Consider the following 12,581-nt stretch of genomic DNA (forward strand, 5'->3'; position numbering starts at 1 on the left):
TATTTCCACAGGCCTGGGGAGTGGCAATTCAGTGCAGAGGAGAAGTGTAAAGATTCCACTTTCAAGAACATTGACTAAATCCTAGCCTTAACTGATTTAACAGAGCTCTCGCTCTACAGCTTTCTGATGGCTGAGTCAGAGTTCAATAAGCTCTACAAGCACACCATTGATTAATGAGCGAGCTCGGTTTAAAGTGCAATGTCTATGGAAACCAAATAGTGGATCCTACTTTAGGAGAAAGTTATTTGATTTGAAATGAGCAGATAGAGCTATGCATCTTTCCACAGGCAATGTCATTATTCGTATGTTTTCCAGCCATTTATTCCTTTGGGAAAAATAGTTACTCAATCCTATTTTATTCTTAATATATGGAATGGACAGGGGTTTATAAATGGAACAAGGCCTTTTCTATGTATTGTTCATGGTAGGGTTTTACAAGAGGAACATGTTTTCTGGGACAACGCCAAGGACAGGAGTAGATGGATAGAGTGAGGCTCAGTGAGGCTTTCGGGCCAAAGGGGATGTAGAGGATTAAAGGGCTACTCATGAGACTCACCCAACCCATCCATGAGACTCACCCAACCCATCCATGAGACTCACCCAACCCATCCATGAGACTCACCCAACCCATCCATGAGACTCACCCAACCCATCCATGAGACTCACCCAACCCATCCATGAGACTCACCCAACCCATCCATGAGACTCACCCAACCCATCCATGAGACTCATCCAACCCATCCATGAGACTCACCCAACCCATCCATGAGACTCACCAAATGAAAATAAAGGGGGAAAAAGGAGTCAAACAAGAATGAAGTAGGAGCATGCGATAAAGAGATATCTGCTCATTTTGAGCTCTGTGGCTATGTTTTATGCACTTGTCCAGTATGGTGTAGGATGAAGTTGCCCCCAGACGCTGATCTTGGGTCAGTTTAGCATTAGGATTGGTGGAGGGGATCTGATCCTAGATCTGCATCTAGGAGATACTTCAGTATAGTTTATGGTTACGTATGTGTGGGTGGGGGACAATGAAATACATCATGGTCCGGGAGTTAAACATGCTTGATTTGGATGTTAAAAACTTGTGTGGGTGCAGATCTAAGAAACATTGGAGCAATGTATTTTAGTTTAAAAAAAATGTTTTTCCGATTCCTACCATTGTAGCGTTTGGTTTAGAAAATAGAAAATGAAATATGGCTGAAACAAGCTAGCAAACAAAGTTAATAGGGAACTTCCTCTTCCTGGTTAGACCTACTCATGTAACATGGGATTCACCCGTCAGTGTGCTTGACAAGCGGCTGTCCACTGTCATGTGGGGCAGAACTTCTGAATTCCGACTGTCGCTGCACAATTCAAGGCTGCTAAATCTCTGCTTGCAATGTTAGTGGCCTGTGATTCTTGTAAAACAATGAGTGTAACCATAGTATCACATGTAGGGTTTACTAAAGAGCAAGACAGAGAGAGAGAGAGAGAGAGAGAGAGAGAGAGAGAGAGAGACTGATATGGCTCACAAGAGAGCGAGAGAGAGAAAGAGAGAGAAAGAGAGAGATAGAGACAGAGAGAGAGAGAGAGAGAGAGAGAGAGAGAGAGAGAGAGAGGCGGTAACTAGACATGATTAAACCCTATCATCTATTGCAGCTTGGTGCTTTGATCCGTCTTCAAGGCCGCACACTCCGGCTTTGCTCCCCTCGCATTAAAAGGTGACTAGTCTCTCCCCACCATGTTTCATCATAGATTTACCATACATAATTTACAGTAGCCCCAGGGGAATCATGGGATTAAACACACACATTTCTGGGTAAAAATAATCAGACAGAAGTCTTCAGACATATCACGAAATGAAGTACAAATGGGTATTAGGGTGGCCATTTTGGACACAAACGGGAAAGAAAACTCCTAAGACTCCTCCTTTTCGTTTTCTTTGCCTTCCCATCTTTCATTCCTGATCTCCTCCTCCTTCCTTATACCCTCTCTTTCTATTTCCTTTACTTCCTCCTTCCCTCCCTCCTCTATGCCTCCTTCAGTGGATCCTTTTTTCTCTGATTCGGATTCAGATTTTCAATTTCAAGGTGCTTTACAGGCGTAACGTGTTGCCGGGGCAATCAGCAGAGAAACAATTGTACGCTTAAAGTGGTTGTAACGACATCAAATTGGGCCGTTGTAACAGCAGGCGTGGTATCAAGGGTGAAAATGAACAAGATTAATACGGCAAATAAATGTTTCCTCTACATGTTGAGTAGGCCTCTCCTCTGGCTGCGGGGTGTAAGGGGAACCTCGGTGACACACAACCCTATTAGAGCCACAACAGGTGGGAATCTGTGGAAGATTTCTAAAAAGGTTAAAGTCCTTTCACGTTCAACCACATCTCTCTCAATCTCTCTCTCTATCCCAGTTTTTCTTCCCCCCTCCTCTTCACACTCAACAAGTGAGATAATCTCTTGCATGATTACCCCCCCCCCCCCTCTTTCTTTACTCTTTATCCTCTCTGGCCCTCCTTTTTTTGTTCACAGAGCAATGCCAACGATCTCTCTCTCTCTTTCTTCCCCCCTTCCTCCTCTCTCTTTTCGTCCCCTCCCACTCTCTGTGTCTGTCTCATCCGTCCTCTCTCTTTCTCCCTATCTGTCTCTCTGTTCCTCCCTCTCTATTCTCTGTCTCACTCTAGCCCTCTAGGGACATCTGGTTTCAGGGGGAAATCTCAACGGGACACAAGGATTTTTCTCACTCTCTCCCTACCTCTTTCTCTCCCTCATCCCTCTCTCTATCCCCCGCTCCCTCCCTCTCACCGTAGGGCTCTGAGGGACAGTGCATTACAAGCATGTGTTGGTCCCCTATGCCATGACAATTAATGCGGGGGGGGGGGGGGTTAAGGGGGAGAGAGAGAGGGAAAGCGAGCCCGCATTTCAATACATTAACATACTAAACAGGCTGGCGGCGGGGCGTCTTATGCCCAGGCCCTGGCATAGACACAGACACAGAGAGAGAGAGAGAGAGAGGGAGAGAGAGAGAGAGAGAGAGAGAGAGAGAGAGAGAGAGAGAGAGAGAGACTGTTAGCGCCATGCACAGCAGACACTTGAAGGAAAACTTCCCTGGTGAGTCTCATTCTAACCTCATCAGATGGGGTGTTTGGATAAGGGCTGAGTCCCAAATGGCACCCTATTGCCTATATAGTGCACTATAGTGAACTACTTTTGACCAGGGCCCATGGGGCTCTCTATAGGCAATAGGGTGCCATTTGGGACTCAGATAAGCTGCAGCACTGAATTCTGATCAACCCGGGTTTGACTCAACGTGCCAAAATGCGTGGATAAATTACATTACTGCATATGCCTTTATAATCGGTTAATTGGCAGTGAAATTATCGTCACTTAGGCTTTCAATTGTTCAATGTTATTAACTTTTGCTCACACACGCATACACACACGCACACACACACACACACACACACACACACACACACACACACACACACACACACACACACACACACACACACACACACACACACACACACACACACACACACACACACACACACACACACACACTACACATTTCTGGCAAAATGCAGAATGCAGAAGCCAAGTGCTAACTGGGGAGTGGGATTCCCAACGTATAACAAACTTTTGGTGATATATAATTAAACATTCTTCAGCTCCATTGCCATCCTAAAAAAACAGAATGACAACTCCAGGGAGCTTTGGAAGAATTAGGGTAATAGGCTTTGTCAAATTGAGTCAAAATGCAATTTTTTTGTCAACATCTTCTCAGGTGTGTGTTTTATAAAAACTAAAACAATGGAATACAAACAAACAGCAACTTTTGACAGGTTTATAAATAAATGCAGAGCCTGTGTACAGCAGCCTGGTTGAATTACTGATTACTATCATGAATTCCATTAACGGGGTATTGACACTGCATATCTCTCTATCAAATCTGTTCCATATAAAGTCAATGTCTTTCTATGCTAATGAAGAACCAGCTTTGTATCCTGCGGCATTTCAATGCAAATTTCTAGAAGTGCAGCTATGTGGGCAAACTTTTGAGAAAATACCATACTGTCGGTCTACATTGTGTTCCATAAACAGATGAATATAGAATGTGAGCCCACAGTGTGTTATACTCAAATGCTGGCAAATATGAATATGGTAATAACACCATGCAAAAGCGAGAACATGTTGTGTACTAATGTATAGCCTAACTCCCTTAAAAGTATTGTGTAAGGTGTTTTGGAGCAGGCTATGGACTCATGGGTCATTATTAGAGTAGGTAACAGCGTTCCAGGGTAGGGTATGTAACTTTCTAAATGTAATTCATTACAGTTACTAGATACCTGTCCAAAATTGTAATCAGTAATATAACTTGTGCGTGAACCAAAATCAGTTACTTTTACTTTCGCCTTAAGAGGCATTCGAAGAGAAAAATGAACATTATCAATTGAATGACATCTAATGCAGGATAAATGGCTGGCTTTAAATGGATGTTGCATTTTACTTTATGGGTTATGTAGGCTTCTTCTAACCCATTGCTTTCTACTTCAATACAGATGGTAATACGATTAGGATCTATCTTTACATTAAAACCCCTAAATCTGTCAGATTTCCAGTCATTCCAAATGATTTAATACCCCTTAATCGTCAAGAACAGGACTTGGAATTATGGAAATAGAGATTAGCCAAATTGTTTTACCTGAGCATAACCCAGAAACGAAGGACTTATTAGCCTGCTCTTTTGTTTATGATATAGTTGTTTTGGAGGACTGCTTGGGCTCATTGATTCGAGTTCAAAAATAAATTCTGCTCTTATGGAATGGCGTGCTTTGAGCACTACTGAAAAGTGCTATTTGCATGTGAAAAATGAATACCATATGTTGCATTTTCTATAGACCTGTTGTTGACCTGTATTTATCAGCACGAATTAGATTGAGCAATAAAAGCCCTACTTCTGGTCTTCTTTAATGAAACTCGTTTTTGACTGTATTTTTAGCACAAAACCAAGGAGGAGTCCAGAAGGGAGGAACTCTCTCAAACTTGTATTCCAACCCACAGGCCTGTTCAACGTCTAGTTTTCATTTACATTTAGTTGAGTTGTCAACTCTAGCGCGATTTCAACGTTAAATCAACAGAACATGTCACCCTTTCATTGGATTTAGGTGAAAAGTTGGGTGAAAGAAATATGAAATTCCCTTTTACGTTGATGACTTTTTGCAAATCCAATCAGTTTCCCACGTTGTTTCAACGTCCTCATATTGATTTATGTTGCTGAAATTACGTAGAAACTACTTTGATTCAACCAGTTATTGCACAGTGGGATAGGCTCAGTGGGATCCGCACTACGCAGCTGCTGCAAGATCACATTTTTCACTGTCTGTCCACTGGTCGCAAAAAAAAAGATTGATGGGCTGCTTAAACTTATTCAAAACAAACATTATTGGGTTAAAATACACATATAGGCTAAATCTGTGAACAGTCATCCACAATAACCACAATCCGTAAGGCGCAAACAGCTAAATGAGAAAGCAGCAGTGTGATTCACATAATTGCGCTAAGTAGATATTAATAATAAGTTATATCCGTATCGCCCGTAGGCTATACACCACTGCTGTCGTCCTTACCTCCAAGCGTTTATTCAAGTTGGAAGTATAATCTTTGAAGAGAGACAACAGTCGCACCATTGGAAGACAGACGCATTTGCTGTGTCATCATAGTGGTCTCTGACTTGTGGTCAGATTCCCTCAGGCGGAACAAACTTAAACTTGCGCCTTTTTTCAATTGCTGATTTGAATGTAATTGAGAAAAAAGGAAAGTGTCATACATTTTTTTCCTCCGCAGACATATTTTCTGAATTTAAAAGTAATCATCTAGTTTTTCAAATGTATCTGTAATCTGATGACAATATGTTTGCTGGTAACATAATGGCTTACAGTTCAAATGTTTTGTAATCAGTTACATGTAACCGATTACACTCCCCACCGCTGCAGAGTTCATAGGGGAGCTGGTTAGGCTTACTCTCATTGTAAGAGATTCCCCAGTAGGGAAACGCCGCTGTTCACTGCCCAGGTGCTTAATTTTCGAAATCCGATTCTGTCGCTGTCCACTTCAAGGGTGCTGAATTTCCAAATTCCAATTATGTCGCTGTCCACTTCAATGGTGCTGAATCTGAATCTCCATTATTACAGCTTGTTGGGTGACTGTGACTCATTTAATTTGACTTTCAATGGGATATATGATGTGTATGGAATATCAGGTGTTGCATGCTTCAACACTGCAGAGCAGGTAGTCTGTCATCACGTTGCTGTACCCATATGATACGATGGTGTTAATCCCAGTCATCTCACACACATATGGTGTGTAGTCATGTGCATAAACTCTACTTAATGCAGTTTTTGTTTCTAGAAGAGTAGGCCTAGTGATATTCCAAAACGCTCATGTGGACTCAATTGCATGGTCTTCCAAAAAGTGCAGTTACACTGATCAAAATGGTTTGCTTTTCCATAATACGAGTTCACTGGTCTATTCAGTTTTCACTGTAGGATGTCTCCTATTGTAAGGTATTGGAACTCCATCCAATCTCTGGTCATGTGGGCAACCCCTGGGCACAAGCCCAACAAAACAACCCGAATAGAACATTCACCCTTATTCACCCTTCATCCAATAGCCTATAATTCAGATACTCACCACGCATTTATTCCTCGTAGCTCCACCTATCGCGCTCTCACTCTACCTCGGTCCCTGTACTACGGTTATTATGTCTGTCCCCCTGTGGACCACTGTTTCTCCGAGTACTGCAGCAACACTAAGCTTGCTATAAATCACATTGCATTATCACCGCGCCGTTTTCGCCTCGCGCGTTTACCCGCCTACCATGCACTTCGGATTGGACAGCCCGCCTCCTTTCCCACCCTCTCCGAAAGTGGCTGCAGTGCAATTGTTGCTCCCGCCCCTTCCTTGGTGGCGATGATTGGAAGAAAGGAGTCCTCATTGAACTGTCAATCATGCCTTTTCTTGTGCGCTTCGCATTTATTGTTTCTCGGAGCGATGCATTGAGTGCGGGGCGACAAGACGCGTTGCATACCGACAGAGATCGAGGAGAGTAGGCTAATTACGGGACGAATTGTCTACTACAGAACGCATATATTGTATCCATTAGTTTGCAATGTTCTGTCGAATATTTGGCAGAAAGCAGTTGAGTATTTACCTACGTGTTCAGGTGCGCATTTGAGCACATTTTCTCTCCAAACCATTGAAAACAACATTAATTCAGTGTCTGGAATATTTACGGATATTTTGCACCAGGATTTTGTGTCATTTGGTATTCCCTCTACGTCTACGAAAACATCAACAACCCCTTCTTTGGTTAAGGGGCGGGGGAGGGGTCATCAACAAGAAAAGTCACGGGGATAGACTCATGTTTTTGTTCAGTCACATGTAAAAGCAGTCGGTTATTGCTGTTGGACATAAATAAAGCACACGAGGTAAATCGTTTCACATTTTACCTGCAAAGGCTCCATAGAAGAGGACTACAACGGTATTCTACTACGAAAACAACATCGAAATATCTATCGAAACATCAAAACATGAACTGCCCAGTCTTACGAAACGTGTTCGCTGGTTTGCTCCTCGCACTGCTGTCGAGCGGTAAGTTCTAGTACGCTACTTTGATTTGATGTTGCCGCTGGATTGGATCCATACATGCATCTTCCCCTTCATTCCCACTGGTACGGTGCTGTAGGTGAATACTAATGCCGAGGCTTCGTGATGGGGGTCTACCTGCTTATGAATCATGCGTGTGTGTGTGTGTGTGTGTGTGTGTGTGTGTGTGTGTGTGTGTGTGTGTGCTACAGTGCACACTCGGCTTACATTTGCTCACAGTTTGGAGAGAGAGAGAGAGAGAGAGAGAGAGAGAGAGATAGGGAGCGCGCGCGAGGGAGACAGAGGTGTGAGTGGATGAAACGGTGAGTGTGCGTTAGCATGTGGTAGGTATAGGCTACAGCCTTTGCGCAGCGCACGGCTCAATCTTCAGCTTGCTTGTAGCCTACGAGTGGTGCATGTTAACATATTTCACTTCAGAATTCGAGACACCCCATTCCCATCCTCTCTGGTCTATCAGAAAGCGGGCGCATTCCAATACGTGACATGATTGATCTGGTGGTAACCCACGCACATGACGTTCGTAGTATGACGCTAAACTGCTACATAATTTCCGATGCAGTACAAGCAGTTGAGAAGAGTGTAGCAAAAAAAATAAACATTTTCTGCAAGGTTTAGGGATAATAATAGACAGCGAAATAGATCTTAGGGCATCCCAACACGTATAGGGCACTCTGTACAGTGTACCCTAGTAACCTTCACAACTTCCCCCACCGCCGTGGCTAGTTATTTATCCACCACATTGTCTGTTGCTTTTAACGTTTTCTCACCGGGCAAAGATAATTGCAAGATAATGAAGGTGATCGCCTGTACATCCGGATGACTCATAGGGATTTAAGTATGCTTCGTTATTAATTCCACAAAGGACGTAGGCGCGTCAGAAATTGGACAATGGTTTATTCTGTATGTTGTACAATGTGCACCGCAGAGGAAGGGAAACTTGGGCATCACAAAAGTGCCAAGTCATATGGAGCGCCTGAAGATCAATAGCATTGCAATATAAGTTACAGCCCTAATGCTTTTTCATTTCCTACCGTGACCGATATTATAACCATCTTGCAGATTTGTTTTATCTCAATCCACGCACTGTTGATGTTGTTTTAGATTCTCTTATGCCCCCCGCGTTCCTTCCAACATCTGGTGCGCCCCTTGCGCACGTGCATGACGCAAACCACATATTAAACCACATTAAACCACACATCACACATGCGTGCCTCGATAACTCTCCCTCATTACCTTTGGGAAATCATTAATTCAATAAATAACCTGGCCTTAATAACAATAATTGATGTGTCAGTGTAATAAGATGCTAGGTTAACTGCTCACAGATGCAGGCAGGGCCGGTGTACCGGGCTGGAGTAGTGGAGTACCCAGCTGGTTATGGTGGGATTCGAGTAGGGCCTAGGCTACACCAGGAATGGGGCAGATGGACAGCCCTGCAGGACACAAACACCAAACAGAACAGCATGAAACCATCTGATTATAGCTCCTTATTGGGTTAACAGTACCAATTCACAGCCTGCTTTTAAGATTCTAAGGACAGATTACCTTTTCTGAACAGATTGAACTAAAATGGCATTTTACAAACCTGCCATATCCACATGTTTGAGCACTAAACTGTACCGTTGATGAATGTAGCCTAGAGAGACCATATCCTTGCTTTAAGTGTGTAGCACATTAAAAGCTACGGTTTGCAGTTGACTGAGAATACTGTATAATCAGCGTCATCTTTGTTCTGTGTGGTACATTGAAAACGAATAGTATGAAGTTGACTGAGAGTATATCATTGCCATCTTTAGAAAATGATGTAGCCAGGTTCCCGGCTGCTGCTACCGCCACACACCCACTCATGTGGAGGCATGCATGAATGATGAGGGAGGAAGGATGGAACACAGCCATTAAAAGCCTGGTCAGCTCCCTGTTAAATCATGCAAGGTGCCCCGAAGACGTGAGCGTGTGTAGCGCTCATTGGAGTGTGTCAGATGGAGTTCCCACTCCCAAATGGACCCTTAGTCCCTATAGTGGTTACAACCTATGCGCTTGTGTAGATCTGCGAGGATTGAATGGGTTTAAGCAAAGTATGGAAACGTACTCCTATAGCTTGTCAGGGAGCTAGGAAGGGTCCATATTGCTTAGACCTATACAGTCCTCTCGGATCTACACAAATGCACAGGGTATAAGGGCTAGGGGGACGATTTTTGGATTGGGCATATCATTCTCATCTCCGTTGCTATTTGAGTAATTTATAAATCAAGTTTGCATTGCTTGATTGAAGCTACATCCATTTAGTCATTGATCAGCACTCCTGTTAGGCTGCTATGGTCATTAGCTACTATGAAGTGTCAATCCTCAAGTTGCTTTCTGCTGACCTGTGCAGTGACGTTCAAAGTTGCAGCTGTTGCATCTCTAAGCACAATGCCTAGTGAGCATTCTGAGGAGCACCTATGTGCTATGGACCTTTCGGCGTAATGGCTTTGGCTGTATTGTACTGAGAGCTGCTAAGTCATTAGTTTCCATCCTGAGACAGAGTGATAACCAAGGTCATATTCATTATGGCACACGGTAGCAAAACATCATGCAGTGGAACATGAAAACAAATGCTTCTTATTGGACAAGTTCAGATAGTTCCTCTCTGTTTCAGTCTGTTTTCTATCCATTTGGTGCCTAGTGAATTCTATGCGGTCATTGCCCCCATAGCAAAACGTTTTACAATGGAACACAATAAAAACTTCTCATTGGACAAGTTCAGGTCATCTCTCCCTGTTTCAGTCAATTTTCTAATGTTTGGTGCCTAATTAATAGGACCCGGTTCTCCTAAACCTTTCTCGTCTACGTCTGAGATGGCACGCTCGGAGACTTTGCTTCCCACTTATTTTCTCAATGAAAGCTAACTAAGCCTGAGAATAGAACTACACGCCCCCACACCAAATTAAACCATTTAGACTCCACAAAGAGGATCGCTGTGGTGACACACCTGCGGTAAGTACCTTATTATGAGGTTCATGTTAGCATGTACTTTACTGGTAATGATAAATATGCTGCGGTGCTGCTGAAGATGATATTTCATGGTCTAGGAATAGGAGATGCTAATTTACGACCTCATGATGTAAGTACGCCAGTACCACAAGCTAGCATCTGCACAAAGACATAGCACCTGCTTCTATACAGATTCCCATTCTAACACATGCTCTTACACAGTAAAACATTCTATCCAATTTCATAGAGCTTAAGTCAAGGTCACATATCAGTCAAGGTCACATATCAGCATAACCTGGCATTTGACCTTTGGTCTTTACCTTGGTAGCAGACCAAGCGCAATCAAAAGTCCTCTAATCCATTTGGTGCACGACATAAACCTCTCTCTACTTTTCCACATTGCAATTTTGGATCCCTCTTAGACACGTCATCCTTAACCTTTGAAAATACTCTCCTGTACATCACTGAAGCCATTTCCAGTCATTTTCAACAACCCAACAGATGCTTCGAGCTACAAACTAATCCAAACTAGCATCCAGAGGACAAAAGGTTGCCATAATGAATCAAAGGGTACAGGTGCGGGAAGTGTTTACGGGGCGTATCGGGCTCGGGGAAAAACAGGCGGGTCGCTGCGTCGCCCGTGATCCCTCTCGTTACAGCGACAAATGGGGGGGGGGGGGGGGACGACAAGTGGGGTCAAGGCGCGTGGCACATCGTGGCACATGTTGATGGCATGGCCCCCCTGTTTGTGCTCGGTCAAATCACCGGCTTTGGCTGGGAGATGAAGAGCTGCAGACGCGTCTGTGTGCCAGCACCAACAGATGCCTCGAGCTCCTAATCTGGAGGGGCCTCTCTTCCCCTCTTTCCTGCCTCCCTCCTCCCTCCCCTTCCCCCGCCTCCCCCACGTTTGAAAGCCACCATTTCTGTGCCGTCGTTGTTCTCCAAGTCTGGCTTGCATATGCTCATCTTTTTTGGAGCCTGTATTTTTTTGGCCTTTTTCTCGGTTCTTCTTCATCTGTTGCCAGACACCATTGGATGTGAAACTGAGAAGCCCGGGGTTTGAGTCTCATGGAGTTGCTCTTTTGGAGAGGAAAATAGAGACGCTGGATGCTGAGGGAAGTATATATAGCAGTGACCTGACAGAAAACAAGTGGGCTGTGTGATATTTCACATTTTCAATTCGATTTTTACAAGGCCCTTTTTACAGTTGTATGGGGGGAATGTGAGACTGTATACTGGGGTTTGTGCTATGGATGATGTGCTTCCACCATATCGCTCATGCTGGATGGAGAATTGATAGATAGCCTTGTGTGGTTTGAAATAAATCGGGAAGTGTTGCTATGGAGAGGGGCACCATGGAGAGAATGGCCCCAAGCGTTTCTGTGGAATCTTCCACTATTCCACCCCCGCCTATTACTGACCTTATCTTGGCTTAAACATGACTGGCATTAGGGGCTATTGCATCCAAATCTATGTCCAAATATGTTTCTGTGTGTTTCTTGGATTGTTTTCAACAGGGTGAGGGTGGTGAGATGCTGGCCTCTGGGATGCTGCTGTAATGTTAGTGGCTTTCAGGCTGGAACAGTGACATGAGGTCATGGGGTCAAACTCTAGATGGGCACTCTGAGTGTGGAGAGGATCGAGAGGGGGGAGAGGGGCGATGGTTGATGGCCAGTGCTCTGTCACCTCAATGCCCTTGAGATTTCCTGCGTCGAGTTTTGATAAACACTCCACTGGTCTCCCATATTGGTTCTAGTGAGGCAATTATACATAAGTGTCAGTTCCATAAATAATGATTACAGCCAGGCTTGTTTGTAATTATAATCACAGTTACTATATATGGAGTTCAATGTAATGGACATCAACCAGGATCACGTTCAATGTGGGACATTTTTTTTTTTTACTGTGTTAAATTATAGTAATACACTGTAAAACTTCTCTTCTCTCTCACCCCGC

At 43.8% G+C, this 12,581-nt stretch overlaps 1 protein-coding gene across 2 annotated transcripts in view; it reads left to right on the forward strand.

Annotated features, from left to right (window-relative positions):
* Positions 1 to 6,989: 6,989 nt before the first annotated feature.
* The window catches only part of LOC109909700 (igLON family member 5), a 157,915-nt gene continuing 152,323 nt past the window's right edge, over positions 6,990 to 12,581 (forward strand). Inside the window, exon 1 of one of the 2 annotated variants that reach the window (XM_020508712.2) lies at positions 6,990 to 7,637. In XM_020508712.2, coding sequence (XP_020364301.1) covers positions 7,577 to 7,637 — 61 coding nt within the window. In that variant the 5' untranslated portion in view covers positions 6,990 to 7,576. The remainder of the gene's footprint in view (positions 7,638 to 12,581) is intronic. The other variant, XM_031791011.1, reaches the window with a different exon arrangement.

Source organism: Oncorhynchus kisutch, linkage group LG2 (genome assembly GCF_002021735.2).
Source record: "Oncorhynchus kisutch isolate 150728-3 linkage group LG2, Okis_V2, whole genome shotgun sequence".
NCBI classification, from domain to species: domain Eukaryota; kingdom Metazoa; phylum Chordata; class Actinopteri; order Salmoniformes; family Salmonidae; genus Oncorhynchus; species Oncorhynchus kisutch.